The sequence below is a fragment of the Sinocyclocheilus grahami genome, unplaced genomic scaffold (assembly GCF_001515645.1).
Source record: "Sinocyclocheilus grahami isolate Dianchi unplaced genomic scaffold, SAMN03320097.WGS_v1.1 scaffold621.1, whole genome shotgun sequence".
NCBI classification, from domain to species: domain Eukaryota; kingdom Metazoa; phylum Chordata; class Actinopteri; order Cypriniformes; family Cyprinidae; genus Sinocyclocheilus; species Sinocyclocheilus grahami.
Window position 1 is genome coordinate 143,490 of NW_015505800.1, and position 25,529 is coordinate 169,018.

General features: G+C 38.4%; 2 protein-coding genes, 1 long non-coding RNA gene and 1 pseudogene across 3 annotated transcripts in view; 1 reads left to right on the top strand and 3 right to left on the bottom strand.

Moving 5' to 3' along the window:
* Positions 1-4,525, top strand: part of LOC107557833 (uncharacterized) — a 5,068-nt gene extending 543 nt beyond the window's left edge. The window contains exon 3 of the long non-coding RNA XR_001605433.1: positions 2,652-4,525. This is a non-coding gene — a long non-coding RNA (uncharacterized lncRNA). The remainder of the gene's footprint in view (positions 1-2,651) is intronic.
* Positions 4,526-5,368: 843 nt separating this feature from the next.
* LOC107557823 (progesterone receptor-like) lies at positions 5,369-15,484 on the bottom strand. The gene is made up of 5 exons (XM_016241375.1): positions 15,186-15,484; positions 14,681-14,825; positions 12,754-12,884; positions 11,071-11,228; positions 5,369-5,686 (listed from the first exon to the last, which is right to left on the bottom strand). The coding sequence occupies exons 1-5, from the start codon at positions 15,481-15,483 to the stop codon at positions 5,531-5,533; spliced, it is 888 nt and encodes a 295-aa protein (XP_016096861.1). The 5' UTR covers position 15,484; the 3' UTR covers positions 5,369-5,530.
* A 2,071-nt stretch (positions 15,485-17,555) lies between these two features.
* LOC107557813 (uncharacterized) lies at positions 17,556-18,383 on the bottom strand. Its single transcript, XM_016241364.1, has one exon. It carries the CDS (start codon positions 18,351-18,353, stop codon positions 17,556-17,558), a length of 798 nt encoding a protein of 265 aa, XP_016096850.1. The 5' UTR covers positions 18,354-18,383.
* A 4,845-nt stretch (positions 18,384-23,228) lies between these two features.
* Positions 23,229-25,529, bottom strand: part of LOC107557814 (short transient receptor potential channel 6-like) — a 7,006-nt pseudogene continuing 4,705 nt past the window's right edge.

Consider the following 25,529-nt stretch of genomic DNA (forward strand, 5'->3'; position numbering starts at 1 on the left):
TCTATCTATCTATCTATCTATCTATCTATCTATCTATCTATCTATCTATCTATCTATCTATCTATCCGTCTATCTGTATGTCTGTCTGCCATTCAGTCCATCCATCCATATATCTATCTATCTGTCTATCTATCCATCTATCCATCTATCCGTCTGTCTGTCTGCCATTCAGTCCATCCATCCATCCATCCATCCATCCATATATATATGTATATATATATATATATATCGGTCTGCCGTTGCATCTATCGATCTATCTATCTATATCTGCCATTCCATCCATCCATACCTGTCTGTCTGTCGTTCCATCCATCTATCTATCCATCTGCATGTTGCTGTTTTGGGAATGTGTTTTGAGGGATGTCAAAATATGTATGTCTTTTGTAACAGAGACAGTTGCAAAGCACAAAAAGAGAATGAACTATGACTGGACTGATGCACATTGCTGCATACCAGGGCATTAATATTGATAGAAAATAATGCATTCCTCTGTCTGCTCTGTGGAACAACCATCTGCTGTTGTTCTTCGAACATGTCAGGACTGGGATTTTATAGCTGGATGTATTTTCCGCAAGGAACAAACTTGACTGGGCACCAGGGCATTGAAACAGGTCACAGTAACCTGGTACAGGCAGCGTCTTCCCCTCTCTAAAGCTCAGCAAACACTTAGCACAAAATAAATCTTCTCTTACTCATCAACCATCTCACTGTTGACTTATGAGAGCTCTGCTTATAAAACGATTTAAAGCCTCTTTATTTTCCAGTCTCATCTGCCTAAAGCTTTACAGTCTAAACAGATGCTTTGATAGTTCGGAGTATGTTGAAATGCGTCATTACAGGGTGAGTCACTTGTGAGGTCCTTTGAAAGCTTTAAGGGGGTAATTTATCAGAGCAAACTGACCTAGCTTGATCCGTCATTAATTAAAACCATGCATATGTGGTTCACTGATGACCCCTTTCCTGAGGTCACTATTGTTTTTGAACATAATGGACACACAAATAACTTTAAAAGTAATGGCTACAGTGTTTCAAGTTTATTCAGGACTTCTACACATGCTGTGTTTGTCTGAGATGAAGGCTGGAAAAGGGGCCTTGCTTTGCAGTTGCTAAGGTGTTTTGAGTGTTTCTGTTCAGTTTATTCACTAAGCAAAAGTCATATGTCTGATCACTTAGAAAAATAATAGCACACCTCAATAAGCCACGATTTGAGGTAACATTTAAGTCTTTACTTTACATGTGGGACGACGTACAGGTATATGCTAGATTTGATGCTTAGTGATTGCAGGCTCGACAATAAGGATGTTTTCTGCTGACCCAGTTGTCTGGTAGGTTTTTTTTTTTTTTGCTTGTCTTGCCTGCAATTTCACTGACCCCATCAAAACATTGCCATTTTTTTTTGACTATGTTGACTATGACTTTTAAATTAAGTTTTATTAATGCTTCTAAGATCAAGACATTATTGCTATTTAAGCTACTGTATGTCATTAAGTTACATTGGTAACATCAAATCAGCAAACAACATTCAATTTAATATTAATTCATTTAAATTAATTGAATTATTAATTTAAATAAATGTAAAAGTGTTAAGTTTTCTTTCTCTCCATATATATGAACAATATCACACGAGTAGCAGTGTAAGGTGGCTGTATATCAGCATGGCTGTGATTCGGCCACACAAGGGTGTAAATAAAAAAAGAGACAACAACGGGGTGTCTTTAAAAACCGTCTTTTGTGCAGAACTACTTCCTTCCGCCACAGATACAAATCTCAGTTTGACAGTTTAACAACTGAGCCCAAGCCTCCGTTACTAATTTGAAAACGTCACTTTAGAAGTAACGAAGTTGAGTTTCGTCATTGAAAGTTTATTGTATTAAAATGGTTAAAGGCTCCCTGTATTATGTAGAGTATTATGAGAGAGATGGACTGAGCGAGTGTGATTACCTGCATCTGATACAGCATTCATTCTTCAGCTTAATCTCATATTCACAATAAAACATCAGTTTGAATGTCCGCTGAAGAAAGCCATATCTTCGTTCATCTGTTAAGGGTGATTTTCGATGACAGCGCTGCTCAGTGCATTTGCTGGCTGTGTCTTACAAGCTGTTGTTGAAAGTAAAAATAACTTCCTTGTCATGGATTAACGTAACTAAAATCACTATCACGAACACAAACACTGTCCTGCAGTCTCATGCCTACTGCCAAATCACAGCCATGCTAACATATAGCCATATCGCACTGCTACTTGTGTAATATTGCTCATGTATAGTGAGTAATAGATGGAAACAATCTTTTTTTCTGGAATTTGCTGGAACATTACTGATTGATTTGTAATTTCTAACAGTCTTGTTAATGCTTCTAAAATTAAGGCATTATTGGTAACATCAAATCAGCACACAACATTCCATTTCATATTGAATAATTTACTTTTGTTAAATATACAAAGCATGTACAAGATCAACAATAGTAAGCTCTGTTGACCCAATGATGTTCTGTCATCTGTCCCAAAACGCTCTCAGAAATGGTCTCAGGCCACATATCCATTGTTGTGCCCCGGTATTTTTAAATCCCTAAGTATAAGTGATAATACAATAGATTTTTCCTATCAAGTCTAAACTTGTCACCACTAAACTTTCTCATTTTCCTCTGTGTAGTGTATCCTTCAGTGGAACCAGGTTGGCTCCAGGCAACATTTGAGGGCAAAAAAGGCCTCGTTCCTGAAAATTACGTGGTGTTCCTCTGACAGCGTCCAACCAGGAGGGGCCAAGCATTTCATGGTATCCATGGTAACATCAATTTTAGACCAAGGGCATTAACTATATATCAATGGAATGTAAATGGAATTCATGTAAGTGAAATTAAGAGATCATGGATGGTACACAAACCTCAATGATGCAGTACAAGGGTGATTAATGTCTGAATCACAGCTGTAATTCTAGACAACTGGGTTTCAAAGCTTTTGCTGAGGCTGAAATGTTAAAATGAGCATCATGTGCTGCTTGAGTCTAGATACACAAATTCACATACACTGAGATCAGGAGGTGCGATGGACTGCACTAAATGGTCCTTTTAGGTCTACTGTACTATGTGGTGGAATACTGTAATTCTGTTAAGAAAGATCAGATAATAGGTCTAAAAGACAGACTTTCTTTTATTTTAGCTCAATGCTAACTGCCTTGAAATGATGGAGAAGAATGTTAAACCTCAGCACTATTTGAGCTGAGAATCACTGTTATGTTTAACTCAGTTCAGCAGAAACTCTGCTTTGTGTGTGGTTTATTTCATCGTGAATGTACTTGCTTTTACTGTCATTAGTGTTCAGACGTCTGAGACCACATTGTTAGGATTTTTGAACATTTTAAACAGAGAAACAAAATGAACACGAATTTCTGCAAAAGTTCTAGATGACTAATAATTAAGTTTAGGTTTTCAGGTAAATTGTGATATTAACCCTCTGGTCAAATTTCCAACTTAACACTGAAGCGCAAGATTCTCTTTGGAACATTTTTAAATCATGCTGAAGAACAAGATCATTGGCTTTGCTTACGCAGCTTGAGTGCTGCTGACATTAAAGGGACAAAAAATTATATTTACACATTTTCAGTTCTAATATTCATATTCATCACATTATGCTGTTAATAAAATGCTTTGAAAGTAAAAATGAATAAAAATGCCCAGCGGGCACCTTGATATCAATTTGATGTCAAATATTAGTCAAGACTTGATCAAAATGCTGTAACATCATTTTAAATTCAGTTTGTTTGACGACAATTTATTCCAGTGATATTTGAAATTGGTTTAATGTACAGTATATGTAGACCAATATGTTTGACGTTCAATTTACATAAAATCAACGTCATGTCAAGTTTTTGACATCAGTTTGATTTGCAAATTTTATCTGTTTTTTTATGTCAATTTTGATGTCTTTTCAACATTAATTGCCCACTGGGTGTATGTTATTGACATAGAGAATTCTATGTTTGGTGGACAGTGAAATCTTCCAGTTTTGTGCTGAAATATAAGCACCCTTGGAAGACCAATATCAGCACCCTTGCTTTATTCAATCAAATTAGTGGAATGCAACTAAGTGTTCCAGTGTTATCTAATATTTTCTTATACACAATATTCCTAATTCTGAAAAGTTTGGAAACCACTGGTATAAAGCATGAGATAGCAGTGGATCATGTCTCAGTTTTGTATCCAGGTTGCTGCAGAACGTCAAACAAAAATCAGTTTTAACAAATACTAATGAATCAAGTCTAGCTGTAACCGCTTCATTGTACATGAGGTTCAGGTCACATTATTAATTCTGAAGTTTAAAATGACACCAACTGTCAGTGTCAACAACACCAATGTGGTACGTTCCAGTCGTCTTATTGTCTCCATAATGAAATATTCCAAACTTGTGTTATGAAGATAACTGATGAAAATCTAGATGATAGAAGTTTATGTATGGATGATTATTTTGTAAATCATGTAGTTTTCTTCTTAATTCATTTCTGTTCTGCCAATAAACTTGTTTATAGAATGAGACCCACTTCTTGTCTTCTATTTAAGAAAAGCTAAATCATCTGAAGTAAATCTCAGACATCAGTCACTTCATTCCGGCAGAGATCGGAAGAGAAACAGCATCAGAAGTATGTGGAAAGGAGGCGATTGCCAAGATCCCAGTGTTCTTTTCCAATTAAACACATGAGAATGCTCCGTGCCCTTGACTGCTGATGCTGGACTGATACTCCCTTCAGCTAAACCATCAAGGTCACAGAGAGGAAATGACAGATGATCCAAAAATGTTTTTAAAATGTTATGCTCTTAAATGGCTTCTGGTAAAACATTTAATATTCTGCTTTAAAAATAAACATCAGACTTGATCAAATTATACAGTGATCCACATTATACAATGATCTCTGAGCCGATGTACAATTGAGCTCTTTGTCTTTCAAACATTATTATTTTTATTAGATACTTAACATGTACTTATGATTACGTGATGCGAGCGGATACTCTGTAAATGTAAGTAAGATCAAAGGTGCCTGGCACTGGGTGTTTGTAAGATCTGAACATGAAAACTGTCCACTTAACACTTATCGGAGTTAGACAGATAAGCATTGGCTTTTCCTCACACTCGGATACATTTCCTGAAAATATAGGATTTAAAAAAAAAAAAAGTGTATAATTTAACCATAAATTAGAGTCTAATATGTTTAAAATGTTTGTAACATTTAAGGATTCATTCAAAAAAACAAAACAATGGACTTAGAAAAATTTGAAGAAACATACATCACATTTTTAGCACATTTTAAGACAACGTTATATTCTCTGTATTTATCATAAAAATGCTCAGAAACATGTTATGTAAGATTGTCATGTTTTGTAAAAGGCAATAGCAATAGCTAATAACACATTAGATCAGAACTTGTGACTACTATAAGCGGATGATTGTATATGGAAAGGTGCATGTCTGTGTTAATTAGATGTGGTACACATACATCAAGAGATGTACATCATCACAGACCCAAGTGTCCTGTCTAGATCACTTGTTGTGAAACATGAGGGGTTTGACCATTCCCGCCAGCATTTTCGGCAGCTGTGACGCAATGACCTCTGACATCATCTCTGGAAACTCCACCCTCATGGCATCCGCCTGGATGTATGTGCTCAGACAGTAGAGATTGACCTTCTTTACAATCTACACAAAGATAAATTCAATGTTACAATCCAAGCTCCCCTGTCATGCTTTGTGCACTCTGATATCTAACAAGTGATGGCGTGAATAAAGCCGCTTCGTTATTGATGTGACGCATTTCACATAAAAGATTTGATACATGAGATAAACGATTCATTTGATGTCTTTTTCACATTGACATCACACAGCTTATCACAATGTGTTCTAAAACAACAGATTAAAGGGTCATTCACATCAAGGAAAATAACTGGAACTATAAAGTTTAATTAATCGTTCTGATTCTATAAGAATATGGAAGTCCACACACAACAACTACACTGTAATGTAACGCATTGTTGGAATCACTGTCATAAAGACTTTTTACAGCTCAACAGCAAAACACTGACAGCCAATCAGAATCCAACAGACATTAAAGGGTTAGTTCACCCAAAAATGAAAATTAGGCTGTGTTTTACTCACCCCCGAGGCATCCTAGGTGTATATAACTTTCTTCTTTCAGACGAATCCAGTCGGAGTTATATTAAAAATGGTCTTTGATCTTTCAAGCTGTTTAATGCCACTCAGCGGGTGTTGCATTGCTTCAGTCCAAAAGAACTACATTAAAGTGATTATTACGTTTTGAATATGGATATTTTTCTTACAAAAACACATCGATTCGCTACAGAAGGCCTTTGTTCACCCCCCGGAGCCACGTGAGACACTTTTTTTATGGATGGGCGATTTTTATTTAAGTTCTTTTGGACTGAAGCAATCCAACACCCGCTGAGTGGCATTAAACAGCTTGAAAGATCAAAGATAATTTTTTAATATAACTCTGACTGGATTCATCTGAAAGAAGAAAGTCATATACACCTAGGATGCCTCGGGGGTGAGTAAAACGCAGACTAATTTTCATTTTTGGGTGAACTAACCCTTTAAAGAGCTTATGCATTTAAAGCTGCAAACAACATATCGGTATCAAGCATCCATAATAAACAGATTATTGTCCTGCGTTGGTGTGGATGCTAATATAATTATTTGTTATAGTTACATTTATACAATCTAAAAACAAATGATTTTGGCTTTAAAAAATACATAACAGTTTGCCTTAGTCTTTTTGAGCTATGACAACTTCTAATGGAAATTGTGGAGGAAAAAATTGAAATTATTCTAATGAAAAAAGTTGGAGCAACTGAATCATATAAACACAATATAATTTTTAAGTTGATTCTTCAAAAAAAAAATAATAAGTTACACCAAATAATTTAAACAATTTGATTATCACTGGTCACTGTAGTTGTCAGTACAATGTAACCACAAAAACTTCAACATAACAGAAACGCTTTTAAATGTCTAACATAAAACATAAAATAACAATTAATTTCAACATTTATTTTTCTTATCCAGTCCTATGCAAAGCATGCTGGGAACTAGAAATACACTACTTAAAACACTTAATTAAAATAAATAAATACAAATGTACGCAGAAATTGTCTGTTTAAATTACAAACAATATTGGGATGATATAATGATCTATATTACCATACTCATCAAAATAATGTTTGCAACTTAAAAGGTTTACTTAAATCACTAACATAGAATTTTAACTTTTAACCGTTTCCAGCATTTTTTTTTAGAGTGTAGTTCCCTTTCAAGGATACTTCGAACTGCATCCTCTAGGGGTCGCTATGGGGAATGCCTCGTCATGACCAGTGTCTGAAGCATACTCCCTCCTTGCCATCTAAGCCCCTTCAGGATACATCTCGCTTGAATGGCAGGGCATACGCAGTAGCAGGTCAGGCTGTCGCTTCATTGCACACGATGGCGGTGCTCCAGGCATATCAGGCTGACCTGCTGAAAGACATGGATAAAGGCACGGGCCTTTCTCCTGATGAGGTAGCTGAGTTACGCTGCACCATGGATCTCGCACTCCGTGCAACTAAGCAGGCCGCCTCTGCTATGGGCAGGTCCATACTGCTTCCTGCATTACAGTCTCCTATGCTGGACCTATGATGTTTTGGTTGGTTCTATGGTAGTAATGGAGAGACATCTGTGGGTGAACCTGGCAGATATCAGGAAGAAAGAGAGGGGCTTTCTTCTCGATGCTCCGGTTTCACCTTCCGAACTTTTTGGTACCTCCGTTGAGACGGTGGCCGAGAAGTTCAGGGAGGCGAAGGCGCGCTCAGCGGCCTTCAAATCCTTCATTCCACGAAGGTCCAGGTCTGAGCACGAACAACCCAGGAGTCCTGGCCCGTCTCGGTTTGAGGATCAGAGACGGGCACAGAAGGCCATATCAGGCTGACCTGCTGAAAGACATGGATAAAGGCACGGGCTTTTCTCCTGATGAGGTAGCTGAGTTACGCTGCACCATGGATCTCGCACTCCGTGCAACTAAGCAGGCCGCCTCTGCTATGGGCAGGTCCATACTGCTTCCTGCATTACAGTCTCCTATGCTGGACCCATGATGTTTTGGTTGGTTCTATGGTAGTAATGGAGAGACATCTGTGGGTGAACCTGGCAGATATCAGGAAGAAAGAGAGGGGCTTTCTTCTCGATGCTCCAGTTTCACCTTCCGAACTTTTTGGTACCTCCATTGAGACGGTGGCCGAGAAGTTCAGGGAGGCGAAGGCGCGCTCAGCGGCCTTCAAATCCTTCATTCCACGAAGGTCCAGGTCTGAGCACGAACAACCCAGGAGTCCTGGCCCGTCTCGGTTTGAGGATCAGAGACGGGCACAGAAGGCTAGTGTTGCGGCTAGCGCTCCTCCCCCGTCTGCGGGTAGGGGTAGGAGGAATCGCCGGTCAAAGGGAGGTAGGCAAGACCTAAGTGATATGATCCAGACAAGGCGTCAGTGCTTTCGTCCGGATCAGAGTGATACTTGAGTATCTACTCATTTCCTTCGGGTGTTTTACATCTGCCCTTATCTTCCCCTTCCTAATTCCCCTGTAACCACCGGGCTTCTGCGGGAGCTTTCTTGATCATCAGGCCCCCAGCACAGCACTGCAAAATTTCCCGGACGTCCGGGCTGGGCATATGCTTTCAGGCTGCCCTGTCTGGTACACTGTATCTAGGTCACCCTGAGGGGCTTCCTGGTCCCCAGGATATCCCCTCTTGCTGAGGCATCGAGCGGGAAGTATAGGTGGCATTTGCGAGAACCTTCTTGTGTAATGCTGTCTCAGGCAGTGCTCCCCTCGCCTTAGAGTGGTACTATTAAGTGGTACTATTCTTTTTTAATAGATAGAACTCAATGTGTAAAGGTAAATAATCTTCTTTCATATCAAAAGAGTAGTAGTACAGGTGTTCCACAAGGCTGCGTCAGTTCACCTATTCTTTTTACACTTTTTACAAATGAATGCTTAAGTAGGCATTCACAAAATTTTATTTTTAAATATTCAGATGACACAGCCATACTAAGTCTACTCCATGGGCATAACAATTTTCCTCTTGAGGACAATAAAGTATACTACTACTACTACTACTAGAGGGTTGCATGTGAGCTCGTCTCTCCCATTTGGCTCAGTACTTCCAGGTATATGTGAACAGATGCTTGGGAAGCTCTTAAATCCATGCTATGGTAAGTGCACACACTAAGCTTTGTGCTCTTTCTGAAATCCACATGGTGGTAAGTAGGCACGCTGAGCATTTTGCACACTTTCTAAAATCCACATAGTGGTAAGTGTGCACGTTATACTTTGCGCACTTTTCTGAAATCCTGTATGGTAGGGGTTACGCGTCATTAGCCTCGTTCCCTTTCTCTGAGTTGGTTTAGACCCCGGTACCTTGGGCTCCACTCAGCCAATAATGTCTCTGTTCACACACTTTTGAAGCATCGCTCCCCTCACCATTGAGGGATATTGTGAGCATGGTGCTTTCTTTCGAGCGTTTGAATTCTCTCCCTTCTGAGGAGTTGGATTCCTCGCTCCATGGGCTGTTCTCGTGGTAGTGTTTAGCAGTGGTACCCTTTATCAAAGGGTTGCCTATGAGCATGCTATTCCTTTCTGAATTTGGAGTTCTCCTCTCACGTGAGAGTTGAGTTTTCTGTTTTCCCAGAGCACCTGGAACCAGCAGCATCAGGTGAACTAGGCCCTTCCTCCGCCTCTCTGATGCACTGAGTTTAGGCTAGTTTGCAGTACACTTACCCTTCTGATTTCTAATGATCGTGCTGTAGGTCGAGCCCCCTCTCGTTGAGAGCTAGGTGTTGTGCTCCCTCAGCTAAGTAAATTACTGCTAGCTGTTCCAGCATTGGAACATGCTGCAGGTCGAGCCCCCCTCTTGATTGAGAACTGGGTGTGTTGCTCCCTCAGCTAAGTAACTGCTAGCTGCTCCAGCATTGGAACATGCTGTAAGTCGAGCCCCCTCTCGATTGAGAGCTGGGTGTTTGCTCCCTCAGCTAGAGATTTACTGCTAGCCACTCCAGCATTATACCTTAGATAGAGTTGATGACTTCTCAAACATAGTGTTTTGGGATTTCCATCTATGGGCTGCTCTTTCAGAGTGCCACAAGGGCCCCTTAGAACGGTATTTTTAAATCGGTGTTATGGTAAGTGTGCACGTGAAGTCTTTGTACACTTTCTAAAATCCACACTGTGGTAAGTTTGCATGCTAGTACCTTGCGTTCTTTCTAAAATCCTGTATGGTGAGGGCTTCGCGCGGCAGCTTCTTGCCCTTTCTTGAGCTGGTTAAGCCCCGGTTCCACCTAGGGCACCACTCCACATTGTATCCTCCGGAGACCTACTTTTAACAGGGTGTTGCTACTAGGGGTCTGTTGAGACAGTTCCTTCAGCACATGCAGAGCATGCGGTAGCCTCTGTGTGACAGGCCAAGACTTAGTATGATTCTAGGCTCTTGGTCGTATTCCCTTAAAGGAATCTATTCCTGTTTCCAAGGTTACATATGTAACCATGGTTCCCTGAGTAGGGAACGAGACACTGCCTCCTCTAGGTTTCCTGCCATGCTTCGGACGCAAGCTTCAGACAAAGAAGTGGATGATGTGTTCTCCCGGCACCTATTTTTACTATAGTCACACCGGTAGTGACGTCATGGCTATCGCCGGCCAACGTGTTGTTGGTGTTTTTTCAATGTATGCTTCAGACACGGGTCACAACGAGGCGCTCCCCATAGCGACCCCTAGAGGATCCAGTGTCTCGTTCTCTACTCAGGGAACCATGGTTACATACGTAACCTGAGACATTATCATTCTTGGTGTGAACAAGCCTTAAGTTTCATTGTGTTGCAATGCTTTTACATTGGGTCTGAGGTAGAGAAACAGGATTTTTTGAAAAAGCTCAGCAGCTACCTTTTCAATTTTTTCTTATTATTTTAAATCCTTTAAACTCTCAAGCATTTGCTATAAAAATGACATATATTTAGTCTATAGCTCCCCATCATATTGTTTTTACTCGTGCTGTACCTCGTGCATGGTGTCCATGATTTTGGTCAGGTGGTAGAATCTCTGTGAGCTGGCCACCACTCCTTTCTCCTTCAGCTGGATGGCTTTCATCAACTCACAGATGTAGTTCTGTCTCATTTCATCAAACTGTGTTTGACTCTTCAAGCCTTCCAGAGGAACTGTCACAAATACATCATGTTAAATCATTACCGATGCACTACTACCAATGGTCATGTTAGAGTTTCCCGCAGCATTAGTGTTACAGATAAATTAAAGCTTCTTTGAGCTATTTCACCATGCATAAAATGTTCCTTCTATAAACTACTGAAAAGATGTCGACTCTGTAAACAGTAAAAAATATCTTCTCTGACAGTGTCCTGCATTGACAGTTTGCCATCTAAACACAGCTTTCACCACAGCTTTTAACTTAGTCACACTGTTTTTTACATTGTCGACTGAAAACATTCTGCCAGTAAAATAATGTAGTCAGTACAATTGGAAGGCTGCTTTGGTATTACTGTTGTTCTCATTTGAAAATTGTTGGCTTGGAATTGAAACTTAGTTGGACATTTCAAGGTCTCACAGTTTGCCAAACACGTATCTCTGTCTATCCATGCCGACTGGCATGGGGCCATTGGTTTAAAATTGTCCAGACTGTTAAAGGGTTAGTTCACCCAAAAATGAAAATTAGCCCACAAATTACTCACCCTCAAGTCATCCTAGGTGAATATGACTTTCTTCTTTCAGACAAATCCAGTCGGAGTTATATAAAAAATTGTCTTTGATCTTTCAAGCTGTTTTATGCCACTCAGCGGGTGTTGCATGCACCAGTCCAAAATAAGTTAAATAAAAAGCCCCCCTCCATTAAAAAAAAAAGTGTCTCACACGGCTCTGGGGGGTAAACAAAGGCCTCCTGTAGCGAATCGATGCGTTTTTGTAAGACAAATATCCATATTCAAAACGTAATAATCACTTTAATGTAGCTTGCGCCAACAGTCCTACACGGAAGCAGCTCCGGGCGAATGACGTATGAGGTCAGCTTTGCACATGCGCCACTCAGAAGTGATCAAAACAAAACACTTATTAGAAGTACAAAACGAGGGTTTGTAAAGAAGAATGTCGGAGGATTTTGATATAAGCCAAGAGGAGACTGGTTTTCCTTTGCTAAAGTAAGGAAACTTTGCTTCCTTTGATCCTGTAAACATACGTTGGTTTTCACGAGACTCCCTGGCACATGCGCAACGCTGACCTCATATGTCATCTGCCCGGAGCTGCTTCCATGTAGGACTGTTGGCGCAAGCTACATTAAAGTGAATATTACGTTTTGAATATGGATATTTTTCTTACAAAAACGCATCGATTCGCTACAGGAGGCCTTTGTTCACCCCCCCAGAGCCGTATGAGAGACTTTTGTTTTAATGGATGGGCACTTTTTATTTAACTTATTTTGGACTGATGCGTGCAACACCCGATGAGTGGCATTAAACAACTTGAAAGATCAAAGACAATTTTTAATATAACTCCGACTGGATTCGTCTGAAAGAAGAAAGTCATATACACCAAGGATGACTTGAGGGTGAGTAATGTGTGGGCTAATTTTCATTTTTGGGTGAACTAACCCTTTAATATTCCATTCTAAAACACCGATCTGGCCTGTAGAGGGTCAGTCAGTAAGAGTTGTATGGGTCAGAGAGGATTTATTACCAGTGTTGAGGAGCATCAAAGCCTTCATGCACAGAAACTCTTCCTTGGTCACTTGCAAGTTGGCAAATTCCTGTGGAACAAACTGCATAGCCAAGGATAAGTCGTAGATCGGAGACCTCCTCAGCTGATCACTAAAATTTAAACAGCTCTGTGAGAATACTGAGTATATGCATACCTCAATGTCTGTTGTTTACTGCATATACAGTATATACACAACTGTTAATTGGATGTAGCTATTGGGATTCTAATAGCCAGACACATTCCAGAAATAAGTTACAAAACAGGTAAAGGTCAGTGATAAAGTGTCTGTTGCACTCACAGCAAAGTTCTTGGGAGTTTGAAATACCTGAGCTGCAGTATACTGTTAGCGAACATATGTGCTGGGAACTATCCTCTTAAGAGCACAATAAATAAATAAATGTAAACAGTGAGAAAACAGCATTTAAGAAAGCATCTGATCATAGTGATATGGATATGTTTGCTCCTGCTCTGCAATTCAGTACTCAAGTCAAATCATGTCAGGTCACATTTATTTATATAGCACTTATTTATCACATACAATTGTTTCAGTGCAAGCAAATTTACCGTATAAAGCATGAAAATCAGTGTCAATGTCACTGTATGGTCAAAAATTATCAAATACTTCTGCTTTCCTGTCCCAAACCTATCTTGAGTAACAAAAGGGCCATTTGGCATTCCTGAAGCCACAGAAGTGCTGATATCGATCAAGGCCTATAGGCCAACATGTGTATACATCAGGGGTCTGCTAATTATCACACTCTTTTGCACAGTGGGTGAAGCTGTAATCTGCTGATTGGTCAGTTTGAATGTATCACATTTGGCTTTTAGTCACATGGTCAAGGAAGGGATAAAAGAGGACTGTAACTGTTGCTCTGTCTCTTTCCTTTGCTACCTCTTTTTCTTTGCTCTCTCTTTCTTTGCTGGGACTCTCTTCTTGGGGCTCTGCCCTCTCTCTCTCTATCTCTCATTCTCTCTCCCTCAGGTAACATTTTACATACATGCTGGGTACAATTAACTATGCTTTACCATCCTTCAGCTATTTTGTAACCAATTCAAGTGTAACCATAACAAAATATTTTATTAAACCATTTCAATTATTAATTATGTGCTAACTAGTCTTGATCCAAGTTTAATATTAAAGTGCTACCTATTGCAATACAATAGTCACTCAATAGCAACGCTCTCCCACATATTTAGCTATTCTAACTGCGCTTATTTCCGTCGTTGGTATAAGTGGCAGTGGGTGGTAATAGACTAGAAATGTACAGTTTTATATCATGCTGATAACGTTTCTTTAGTCATTCGGCAATCCTACAGCCTGAACCACTGTAGGGAAACCACCCTTACATCACTTTCAATTGGATTTACAATTATGTAATTGCCATAGGCCAATGGTAGTTCAAAGGTGTTTACCAATCAGTGCAAACTTTTCCATAAATTTCACTTTGGCAAGCTGTTACGAAATCTTTTAATCCCAAACTAACTTTGCTTTGGACTGATTTTGTTTCGAAATGATGTCGCACCACTTAGTTTTACAATTTTGCTTGAAGTATACCAGGGGCCTTCACTCTTCTAAAGCAATAAGCCCCAAAAAGCCATAGTTTACAGTGAATTTATAACAGCTAATGGGCGTTGTTAGGCACAACGCGAAGCAGTTATTCCATATACGTAGTAAGGTTTCACAAAATAAAACAGAGCAAATAAAGTGTAATGATATTAATAAAAACAGTATTCTTCCACCAAATCAGTTGTGCTTGCAACAAAGTGGTTGCCAAGCAACAGACAAACGTAAACAAAGGTGAATGTTTGCAGAGTAATTTACAACAGCTTCGAACATGGCTCAAGGACCGGAACTATCCATTTTATAAAAAAATATTTGAATTTGGTTGTCTTTACTGTTACTTACTGGCTCAAGACGAGATCGGGCGCAAAGTACAGGTAATCAGTGTTGGCATTCTGAAAGGTTCTCCAACCCAGCGAGAACAACATTAAACCCATCCAGGAATACTGGATTAACGTCATCTGGTCATTGATGTGCAAATTGTGAAAACCTGTTAAACACAGAAGTTCAACAAAAATCTTTAGTAAAGCCCTGTAAATCACTCTTAAAAATAACGGTAACTCACTCTTTAAAATAAAGGTTCTAAAAGGAGGTCTTCGCAGTAATGCCATAGAAGAACCATTTTGGGTTCCCCAAATAACCAGTGAGCAGTTCTTAAAAGAACCATTTTTTTTTCCTTTGTGTGAAGAACATTTTATTAATCTGAAGAACCTTTTTCCATTATAAAGAAACTTTTGTGCAATGGAAAGGTTCCACAGTTAAAGGTTCTTCATGGAACCAGAACCATAGATTCCTTTATTTTGAAAAGTGTAACCTCAAATGTTTATTAGGCTGATTGTAATGGTGTTACCTGGAAGAGACTTGGACCATCTGATAATCCAGAGCAGCTGTCTCTCGCAGAGTCTGTTGAGACTGTTGAGGAGAAGGTGGGGAAGCTCTGGTTGCGAGTTGTCATAGCCAGAGTAAACCACCTGTGGCTCAATGTTTTCCAGAATGCTGATCATCTGCGGGGACAGCTGCAGCTCACGGATCGTTGGCATACAAGGCAGGGAGGACACATTTTGACCATCAGCCAGCAGAGAAAACGGACCCTGGAACATCAACGATGGACTCAACCCCATGACCTTCAAACCCGCAAACCGCTTCATTTTACGGCCTGAAACACATAAATATACTATAATGAGGGTCCATCTTGATCATCTTGTCACTTTTATTCAATATGCTACTGCACATTAGAACACTAATTAACTGTTGTGAGTCTTTAGGGCGAAAGCCAGTGTGTTACTTGATCTTTAAGGTCACAATTTCTTCCCATGCAGAAATATATTCATGTGAGAACCATGGGGTTATAAATATATTTCTTTTCAAATTAAGAAATAGTTTATCCAACAATATCATTCACGTTTCCTAGTGTTGATCAAAGCATTATGGACTTTTTTTTTTGGAACACTAAAGGAGAACTTTAGCAGAATGTCCAGACTGCTGTGTACATACTATTAAAGCGAATGGGGACTGGGGCTCAACAAGCATCAAAGAGATTCGAGAAGATTTCAGTCTGTTCCTCACACAAAAACGATTGTATGACTTCAGAAGACTTTGAAAAGAGCGCATGAGTAATCTGGACAACTTTTATTAACTTTTTTTTTTTTTTTCAATCGCAATTTGTGTTTTGTAGCTTGTAGTCCACATCTTTTGTTTGCTTTCAAGCCATCTACTATATGCTAGTGTGTTACTTCAATTTGGAAAAGCTAACATTTAGCATGTATGCACATTACAAAAAAAATAAAATAGTCTTAGTCTACTAGGAAAATGCCACTTTTGCCCAATCAAATGCTGTCTAAAATAAGATTGTCCCACCTCCAATATCCTCATGCTCATGGCTGTGAGGTAACTGAAGCCTATTGGCTAGCCTTAAATATGTCCCGCTCAGACTTCCTGTTTGGGAAGTTTCCTGATTCACGAAATACATCAACATTACATGAGAGAAGAACTGCAGTGTAGAAAGTTCATGATAGATCAATTACATTTTGACAGAATTATTACAATAGTTTTAGCACAATGTTGCTCACCCTCAACAGCTCTCTTGAAAAACACCTTGCAGCTTCCACAGGTAAGAACTCCATAGTGGCAACTGTACAATATGTTCTGACCTCTGATGAAGTGATTTTTGATGGTGAGCTCATTCAGTGCTAAACTAGATGTGCTCAGTCCTGCTCCTTGAAAGAATTTGGTTCTGGCTCACACCAAGTGGATGTAATATGTAAATATAAAAATGTGCAAAAATATTTATTTATTTTTTTTTATTATTATTTTAATTATTGTTATTTTTTTAGGAGCAGAATTAAAAGCACCCTCTACATGACTGATTAGAGAATACACAATGAAAAAAATGGTGTAGGATTACTTTGAAACACTAAGAAATGTCTTGTAAATTTCAAGAATAATTACGAGATGACAGGTAAGACATTGTATTAAACATTACATTTTAAGTAGAAAGACTGAAATAGTGTATATATATAATGTATATTATTATTTTAATTATTGTTATTTTTTTAGGAGCAGAATTAAAAGCACCCTCTACATGACTGATTAGAGAATACACAATGAAAAAAAATGGTGTAGGATTACTTTGAAACACTAAGAAATGTCTTGTAAATTTCAAGAATAATTACGAGATGACAGGTAAGACATTGTATTAAACATTACATTTTAAGTAGAAAGACTGAAATAGTGTATATATATAATGTACTTGTACTTATAAGAAGTACTTCTTTACAACCTCTAAATGTTTTATAGTGTATATAACTCATTATTTTAATAAGTTACCATTCAGTTCATAAGAGGAATTCACAATGAATTGGCCACAACCATGGTGTCAAATTTGGTCCAGCAGAACAAACAAAAAATTGGCAAGAACAGATGATTGCTAAATCTTTGTTTAGTATTTCCATTAGGCTCCATTTTGAAGACATTGGGGTAACAACAGAAAACTTGTTCCATCGTGCACAGTGAAATGAATAAAGTTCATCTATTTCAATTTATAGCCTAATGATAAATACAAATTTGTAAAGGTGACATTTCCAAAATAATAATTATTATGAATAATTAAATTAAAACTACACACACACGTTTAATACTACTTCTTTAAATTCAGACAATTCAGCTTTATTTTGCTTAAATTCAATTCTGAATGAGGCACAACATACATGACATATCATTCTTACCCTGGGAATGCCGTGTAAACTGTGTGTGAGCGCGAGATGAACCCATGTGGTGAAGAATATCCAGCGTGCTCTTCATTCATAATAGTGCTCTGATACCAGAACGGAGAGTCCTTGGGTGAAATCCATTTGGAAATGTCCGTTTTGGGCATCATGGTAGCTGCGCTCGTTCCATCGAAATTCAACATACCTCTACCGAGAGAAGGCGATACTCTTCTCTGAGGTGGCAAAACCAATTTAGATTGAATCATGTCCAACTGAAAGTTAGAAGAACTGTCCACAGCTACCTGCTGGGCAGCTTGAGATGAGAGCAAAGCTGAAGACTCCTCAATAAACTCACACTGCTGTTTCTTTTCGGCTGGGTCGTAGCAGCTTTCAAAGGCGCTGATGTTTAAGCCGAGGTCGAAATCAGTGTTGGGTGGCTCCATAATGAGAGACTGCTCATTCTCATCTTTGATAAACGAACTCTCCGAAACATTTGAGTGCTTGGGCAGAAGCGCTTTTGCGCTCCACTGTCCGCTTTCGACTTTCAGAAAGTCATCCATGTGATCAGTATACGTTCTGGTACAGATAGGCAAGTCAAGCAGAGATAGCTGATCCAGAGCGTCGCTGCTTGATCCAGCCGCGCTGCTGCGTAAAGACCCCGCGTCTCCAAAATTACGCTCGGAGACCCTGCCGTGCCCAAAACACTCGTCCGTAAATTTTTCCATTAAACTGCTTATTCCAGTCCTCATCTCTGTGGAATCAGTGAGAGAAGTGTTCACAGTGTCCATTCTGCTGTTAGTTTTGGATTCCATAATCACAAATCTGGCCGGCAAGATGCGTCCTCACTGTTTGGTTGGATGTTGTGAACTGCCGTTTAACCTTCTCTGTGTATTCTCTGTGTCTAAGGAGTATTTCTCCTTGTGGTGAGAGGCTGTACAAAAGTGTCCCTGCGACTTATTCCTAAATCTAAAACAACGACAAGTTGCTTTATTAATTAGAATATTTAGCCTATACATTTAATAACAGTATATATATACATTTATAAATGATATATATTATATTTAATATAGACACGGATGTAGAAATTAAACTATATTTCCTATCTTCACAACTTGCCATTGAACTGTGCTGCCTGTTATTTATTTATTGTAAGACTTTTTTAAGTAAAGACTAGAGTTCAGGACAAAAGTCTATTTTGCATCAAACCAATTGTAGAAAGAGAATGTTTCACCTTTTGGCAACAAGTCAATGACATAAAATCAAACAGAGTCTCATGTAAGAGTGTGATGGATGAAGACGCCGAAATAGCAAAACAAAGAACTGGTGGTCATGGAAGAGTTGTGAAATTAAAGGCATTATAATGTTATCCAACATGCTCCGGACACATGCTCCACATAATGTGTTCAGCACGACAGGGCAGAGGGGAAAAAACGTCCTTCTAATTTATCTGCGCAGAAGTTACACATGGAGAAGTTACACATTTGTTTCCAGACTGAATATGAAAATTAGGCTATGTACTAATGTCTGCATCCCAATTCAACTGAAACTGTCTGTGATGTCTTATGTTCAGCAAAGTCCGAAAAAACTGACTAAGAATATAGGCTGGTTTTATATGGTGAATGTTCTTTGTTTGAGGTCATTCATTAATGTGATGTGAACATCCTGTACTTGTGTGCTCGGTTCCAGAAGGCCGGTTAAGAGCTCTCTCGAAGCTCATTTCCTTGCAGAAAAGCAAGATTTACCTACTCACTTTCACACCAAATAATTTTCCACTAATGCATCGTTTAGTCCAGGTGTCTAATGCTATGAGGAATCAAGTTTAATTATATTTTCAAAGTGTAATTTTGGTAATATGAATTTGTTTAATGTTTGACTAATGAAAAACAGTGTTCTATCAAATGCAGGTTTTCGATTGACTTCATTGAGCAAATCATTAACAAGTGCCGAACACACCAAAGTTTGTGAAAATCTTATTCTCAAACCAACTATACTTCAGTTTCAACTTTGAAATATTAATTTCAAATCATTCTGATGGTACACTGACTTCTCGCACGCTCCCCTCTAAACTGTTCTGGGAGAATTTAAGTTTGCTTGAACAAAAAAAGTCGCAAAAAAACCCACACAAACAGTATAGGCCAGGGGTTCACAACCACATTCCTGGAATGATGACATTCCTTAATGACGTTTTCCATATCTCTTTAATCAAACACACCTGATTCAGATGATCAGATCATTACTAGAGACTCCAAGACTTGAAATGGGTGTGTCAGACAAAGGAGAGATGCAAAATGTGCAGTGTTGGGGGGCTCCAGGAGCGTGGCTGGGAACCACTGGTATAGGCAATATGATCAATATGAAAACAGTAAACACCACTAATTATATCATGTTCCTATATGTTTTGAACTGTTTTTTTCAGCCGCCACTGATAACAATTGCTTAGCCTTGGCTGTACGATATCACTTAAGTCACAAAAAAGCATAGCTACTATAGCTGACAGACCCAGTAATCAAATCTTTCAGAATATCGCTAATTGTGACAGCCCAATGGCGACAAATCTTTTCTGTTCTCCAAATCTAATTTGAAGTATTTTTCTCTCACACTTCTCACGTCAGAGTGCTCCGCTGATGGGGTCAAAGTGACCAAACAGGTTATTTTCTTCCCTTTGCTGCATCTGCAAGGCATTATTTCCGATCACCTTGGCAACCAAGCTTCAATGAGCTGTGACACTGGTGTGATCACAAACTATCTCTTAAGAAAACACAAAAACGTGATCTTGTGCTATTATAATTGAATATTTAGAGTATAATAATTTATTACATGAATCTCTGGAATACTTAATTCTGACTGGTCAACCTTTTAGCATTTTTGCATAATGTGTACAAAATAATAGTCCCAGGCCATCATGTCACTTTTTCAAATCAGTAACTCAAATCAGTACTTAATGACTTATTATTTACTTATTTGGTCATTATACAAAAATATTTGACTGCTCAGTGTATTTCAATGTGACGTGCAAAAAAAATGGAACATTTGATTCTGATTGGTCAATAATTGAATAAAAAGTGTCAAATCCAGTCAAATTGTCATGTCCATGTAGTTATGTTTTTGTGAAGTAGCAATGTAACAATAAGCTAGATAATGTACAATGAGATTAGCAGGAAAAAGAACTCACAATGATACAAAACTGCTACTCATGTTGGGATATATAAGCAAGCGAGCTGTTGTTGAGGTCAGAGCTCTGGTAGTCAAGTCAACCAATTCTGATAAAAGCTTTTCACCTCTTCTGTCTATTTCTGACTCATTTCTAGACAGAGAAGCGCCTGGCAAATTAAATCTGTATGGGCTGCGCTCAGCACACAGGTGGTGGGGGAAAAAAGGTGTGAGGATCTCAAGAGGTCAGGTTGAACTATGGTGTAACATCCCTACCTGTTACTGTGAGACCAGAATTTAAAATAGCCTATGTGTCACGAATCCGGTCCACGAACTTTCCTATTCATTGACTCTCGCACTACACACTGTTTCATATCACTCCCTCACTATTTAACACTCACTCTGATCCGTGACAGCAGCTGATAACAATTGTTTTATGTGTAATCTATCCCCATGATTTCATTAGTGATCTGAACCTCTGGGCTGAACAGAATAACAAGGAAGATCAGGTACAGGTTTCATACTGTAGGAGTTTCTATCAAGGCTCAATAAGTTGAACTCAAAAGTTTGTTGCAGTGGTTTAGTGTGTTGGTTTTTCAAGTTCTCCTTTGGGTTTAAATCAGGTGAACAAGGGGGCCAGGCTATTATTCTGTCATCTTTGAAGCCTTGCAAGCCAAATGGTGGGATTCTTGGCTGCATGTGATGGAGCATTGTCATGCATAAAGATCATGGCCTTCCTGAATGCTGCTGACTTCTTCTTGTACTACTGTTTTTAGAACGTGTCTTCCAGTAACTGGCAGTAGTTTTGGGAGTTCATCTTCGGTCCGTTTACAGCCCGACAAGGTCCAACTAGCTCATCATTAATAATAGCAGCCCACACCATTCCGCCACCTCCACCTTGCTGTTGCCTGACTCAGACTGGTGGTTTGTGTCAATCAGTGAGCCAACCACAGGCTCAGCCCTCTGGTCCAACAAAAGTTACTCTCATTTCATCTGTCCATAAAACCTACATTAAAATCAGTCTTCATGTATTTCTTGACTCAGTCTTGATGCTGCAACCTGTGATTTTTGTTAACTAGGGGTCATGTTTCAGCTTTCCTTACCAACGCAAATTCTTTGAAAGCCTGACACCTTGAACTTCTGAAGATTTCAGGTAAGTTGCAGTTCTGGAAAATGGCAGCACTGGAGGCTAATAGGTTCCTGGTGGTTTCATGCTTAAGTCTTCGCAGATCTTTTGCTGGTAATTTGCGTACCTTTTCTTCTCAACATTTTTTTTGCGAACTTGCAGACTATTGACAACAAAGCTCTTGATTGTCCGATAGTCACACTCTAATAATCTTTGTGTGTGTGTGTGTGTGTGTGTGTGCGCGTCACTTTATGTCACACCTTTCCTCATCAACAATTACACATCACCTGAAAATTATTAATACTCTATAATTATTAAGATTTATGTGGTTTGGGACTGGAAACATGTGCTTAGGGGGGGAAAAACCCTTGATCAGAATATCCACTTGCCTAATAATTATGCACACACCATATTATAATAGTTGCCAATATTATAATATTTTTGTAATGGCTGTTTGTAAATAGTGGTGAACACAATAAAACCACAGTGATACGTTCAAGCAAAAGTCAAATCGAATGAAGAGTTATGTTCTTAGGTCAAGAGTATTTTCATAAATGTATTTTTTTAAATTGTAATTTCCATTGTTCATGTTAAAGGGGTCATATGATGTTGCTAAAGAGAAAATTATTTTGTGTATTTAGTGTAATGAAATGTGTTTATGCAGTTTAAGGTTCAAAAAACACATTATTTTCCACATACTGTACATTATTGTTTCTCCTCTATGCCCTGCCTTTCTGAAACACGTAGATTTTTACAAAGCTCATCGGTCTGAAAAGCGAGGTGTGCTCTGATTGGCCAGCTATCCAGTGCGTTGTGATTGGCCGAATACCTCAAGCGTGTGACGGAAATGTTACGCCCCTTACCATACTGTGATGCCTTGTCCCGGCCGGAACGACAAGACAAAAACATTAAAACATTAAAGTCTGTGAGTCAGAACAGCCGGCATTGTAGTCTACTCTCCGAGGATCAGGAAACAGTACGCCATAAAATGTGCTGCACACATCGGAATATTTGGGTTGAACTGTTCTGGAACAGTGTTGTAAATAAAACTTAACCACTGATTTCTAGTGTGTCCTCTTTTGGAAGGCCATACAAAGTAGTTTTGCTTTCACAACGAAGCACAGCGTCTCCACGACATGGCGGCGGTAAAAATACTACAGCGAGAATCAAAGTTAATGAAGCCTATTTAGGTATAATTAAGAAGTTTTGCATTGTGATATTTTCATGAGTTTAGCACCCAAGTTGTTATTAAATATTTAGTAATGTATTTTTCAAGTATTTAAATGTCATAGTATTTGTTGTGCTACCATTATTTTATGATATCTAAAAAAAAAATTATATATTATAATATTGACAATCTTATGAGAATCACCACTTAGAATAATGAAAATAGTGTTACTATTGAGAAAAACTACAGGTTTTGATGACTGGCTAGTCTCTCTCCCAGTCTCCTGACCATCTGACGAGACCTCTCCTCCAGCAGCTCATAGCGTAAACTAGAGATGTCCTGCTTTATCTCCTTTAGTTCCCCTGTAAGACACAAAGAGGTTGATAAAGACCTTCTATCATCAGTGATATGCTTACATAACTGGATCATTACATGACTGACACACAAACAGAAGTTCAACAACCTGGAAACCACATTTTAAATAAAAAATGAAACCTAACTGTGACGAGTGGGGCAGAGCCGTGGGAACGGAGCGAGGCCGGTGGAGTAAATGATAAAGAGCGACCCCACTCCTCACAATAACAATAAATAAAAATATATAAAACTGTTTTAAAGCAAATCCTTTTACAAAAAGAAAACAGGTTTTATAGTAAAGGGATTTTAGTTTGGAGGACAAAAGTCACAAAAATGATCTACATTTAATTAACAGCACAGTCTGGTTTGGAACAACATTGCACCTTCATTAACCTCATCTCCATCTTTGTCAGTCTGTGCTTTGATGACATATCGTTTGATTAGCCGTTTCATGATCCTCTGTGGGGAGAAAAATAGCACCAAATTTATTTTGAGGATTGCATGACATACATTATTATTAAACAACTTTACAAATAGCTTCTTCTGATTGGTCAGTCTCTACTTTCCTTTTGTATAATGAAATTGTATTACTGACCAGTGTCAATAAACTATGTTGGAAATCTAAATTGTTGTCTCTAATATTGTTCTGTGATCTCTTTATTCTCAGCATTCTGGTGACTTGTCAGAGTTGTTTTACTTGGTAACGACTTGAATGAGGTGAATTCTTCTCACTGGACTCTTTTTGTTTACCCGACTGAAAGAAAAACAAAATCTTTGTCAATATCGAACCAAAAATATTTGATTCTTTCAATAAATTAAAAGCTCCTCATGTTGTTGCACAATCTGGCCATAAGAAGGAACTAAAGTATATAACTTCCATAGGAAAAATTAGGCAGTATCTTTGAGAACCTCACATCATTATATACATAAAACGGAATGCGACATTGTGAGAAAACTCTCTCTCGTGAATCAGATGCATTTTTAGCCATTTTCTCCATCTCACCTTATTGAGCTTCGTGTCCTCTTTCAGGTCCTCTTTGTGTCTATGAAGTGGTATTAGCAGGAGCCGTTTGAGTTTCATAGCCAGGCTGATGACTGATTTTGGGCTGGGGATGAGGTTAAAGGGCACAGGCAGTGTCCCTCCTTCCTCAAAGTACGCAAACCACAGCTTAACCCTAGCAAACTTCCACTCCACATCTGCATCGTCCTAGATATACACAAAGCACTGGCAAATGACATTTAATTGGAAATGCCTTTAAATCAGTTTATTTCCATATAGGTAAATTTTTGAGTGGCATCAAATATTATTCCGCATTATTACATGTATGAATTTAAATAACCAAAATATCAATCATCAAAGTATCATTTATAAAGATAAAGGTAGCACAGATACACTTTTTAAGCAACCCATTTTACCTAAAGAAGTGTACAATTTTGATTCATGATAAAACATTTTATAATTTGGGGATTTTAGTTTGGAGGACAGAAATCACAAAAATGTACTCTTTTTTTTTTAGCACTTAAGGCTACTTAGTTGAATAATTTTGCCTAATAATTATATCACTTACTGAAATCATTGCAAGAAATATCAATGTTTATTATGAGAGAAACCTACCTTTTTCAGCTCGTATTTGATGGCCAATTTTAATCGAACTAGGTTAGTTCTCCCGCCCTTGTCAAAGTGGCCCCCTGCCTCTGTGTCTCCATTTAAAATGGCTTCCACCTCCTCTGTATTCCGACACAGATCCAGAAGTCCTTACATTGCATAGACGGTTTCTTATAATCATTCTGTAAAAGGACATTAGCATAGATTTGTTGAAAACGTAGACACAAGTAAGATGAAAATCACCATTTTAAAATCTTAACATAAAGATCCAAAACTAAAAGCTAAAACTTTATAAATGCTACCTATACACATTTTAATATAAAGAGATTCAATAAAAATGACAAATGCATACAACACAATTTCAAAACTTAACATTTAAATGAAAAACAAAAAATACAACTAAAAGCAATTCAAAATATTAAAGAACAAAAGGTATAAGAGTATAATAATGATTCGTAACACTAAGCCAAACACCAAAAAAACAACTACATGGGTATGTACAACCACACACACATACATATACAGTATACTGTAAATGTATACACATTTATAAATTCAATATATATATATATATATATATATAT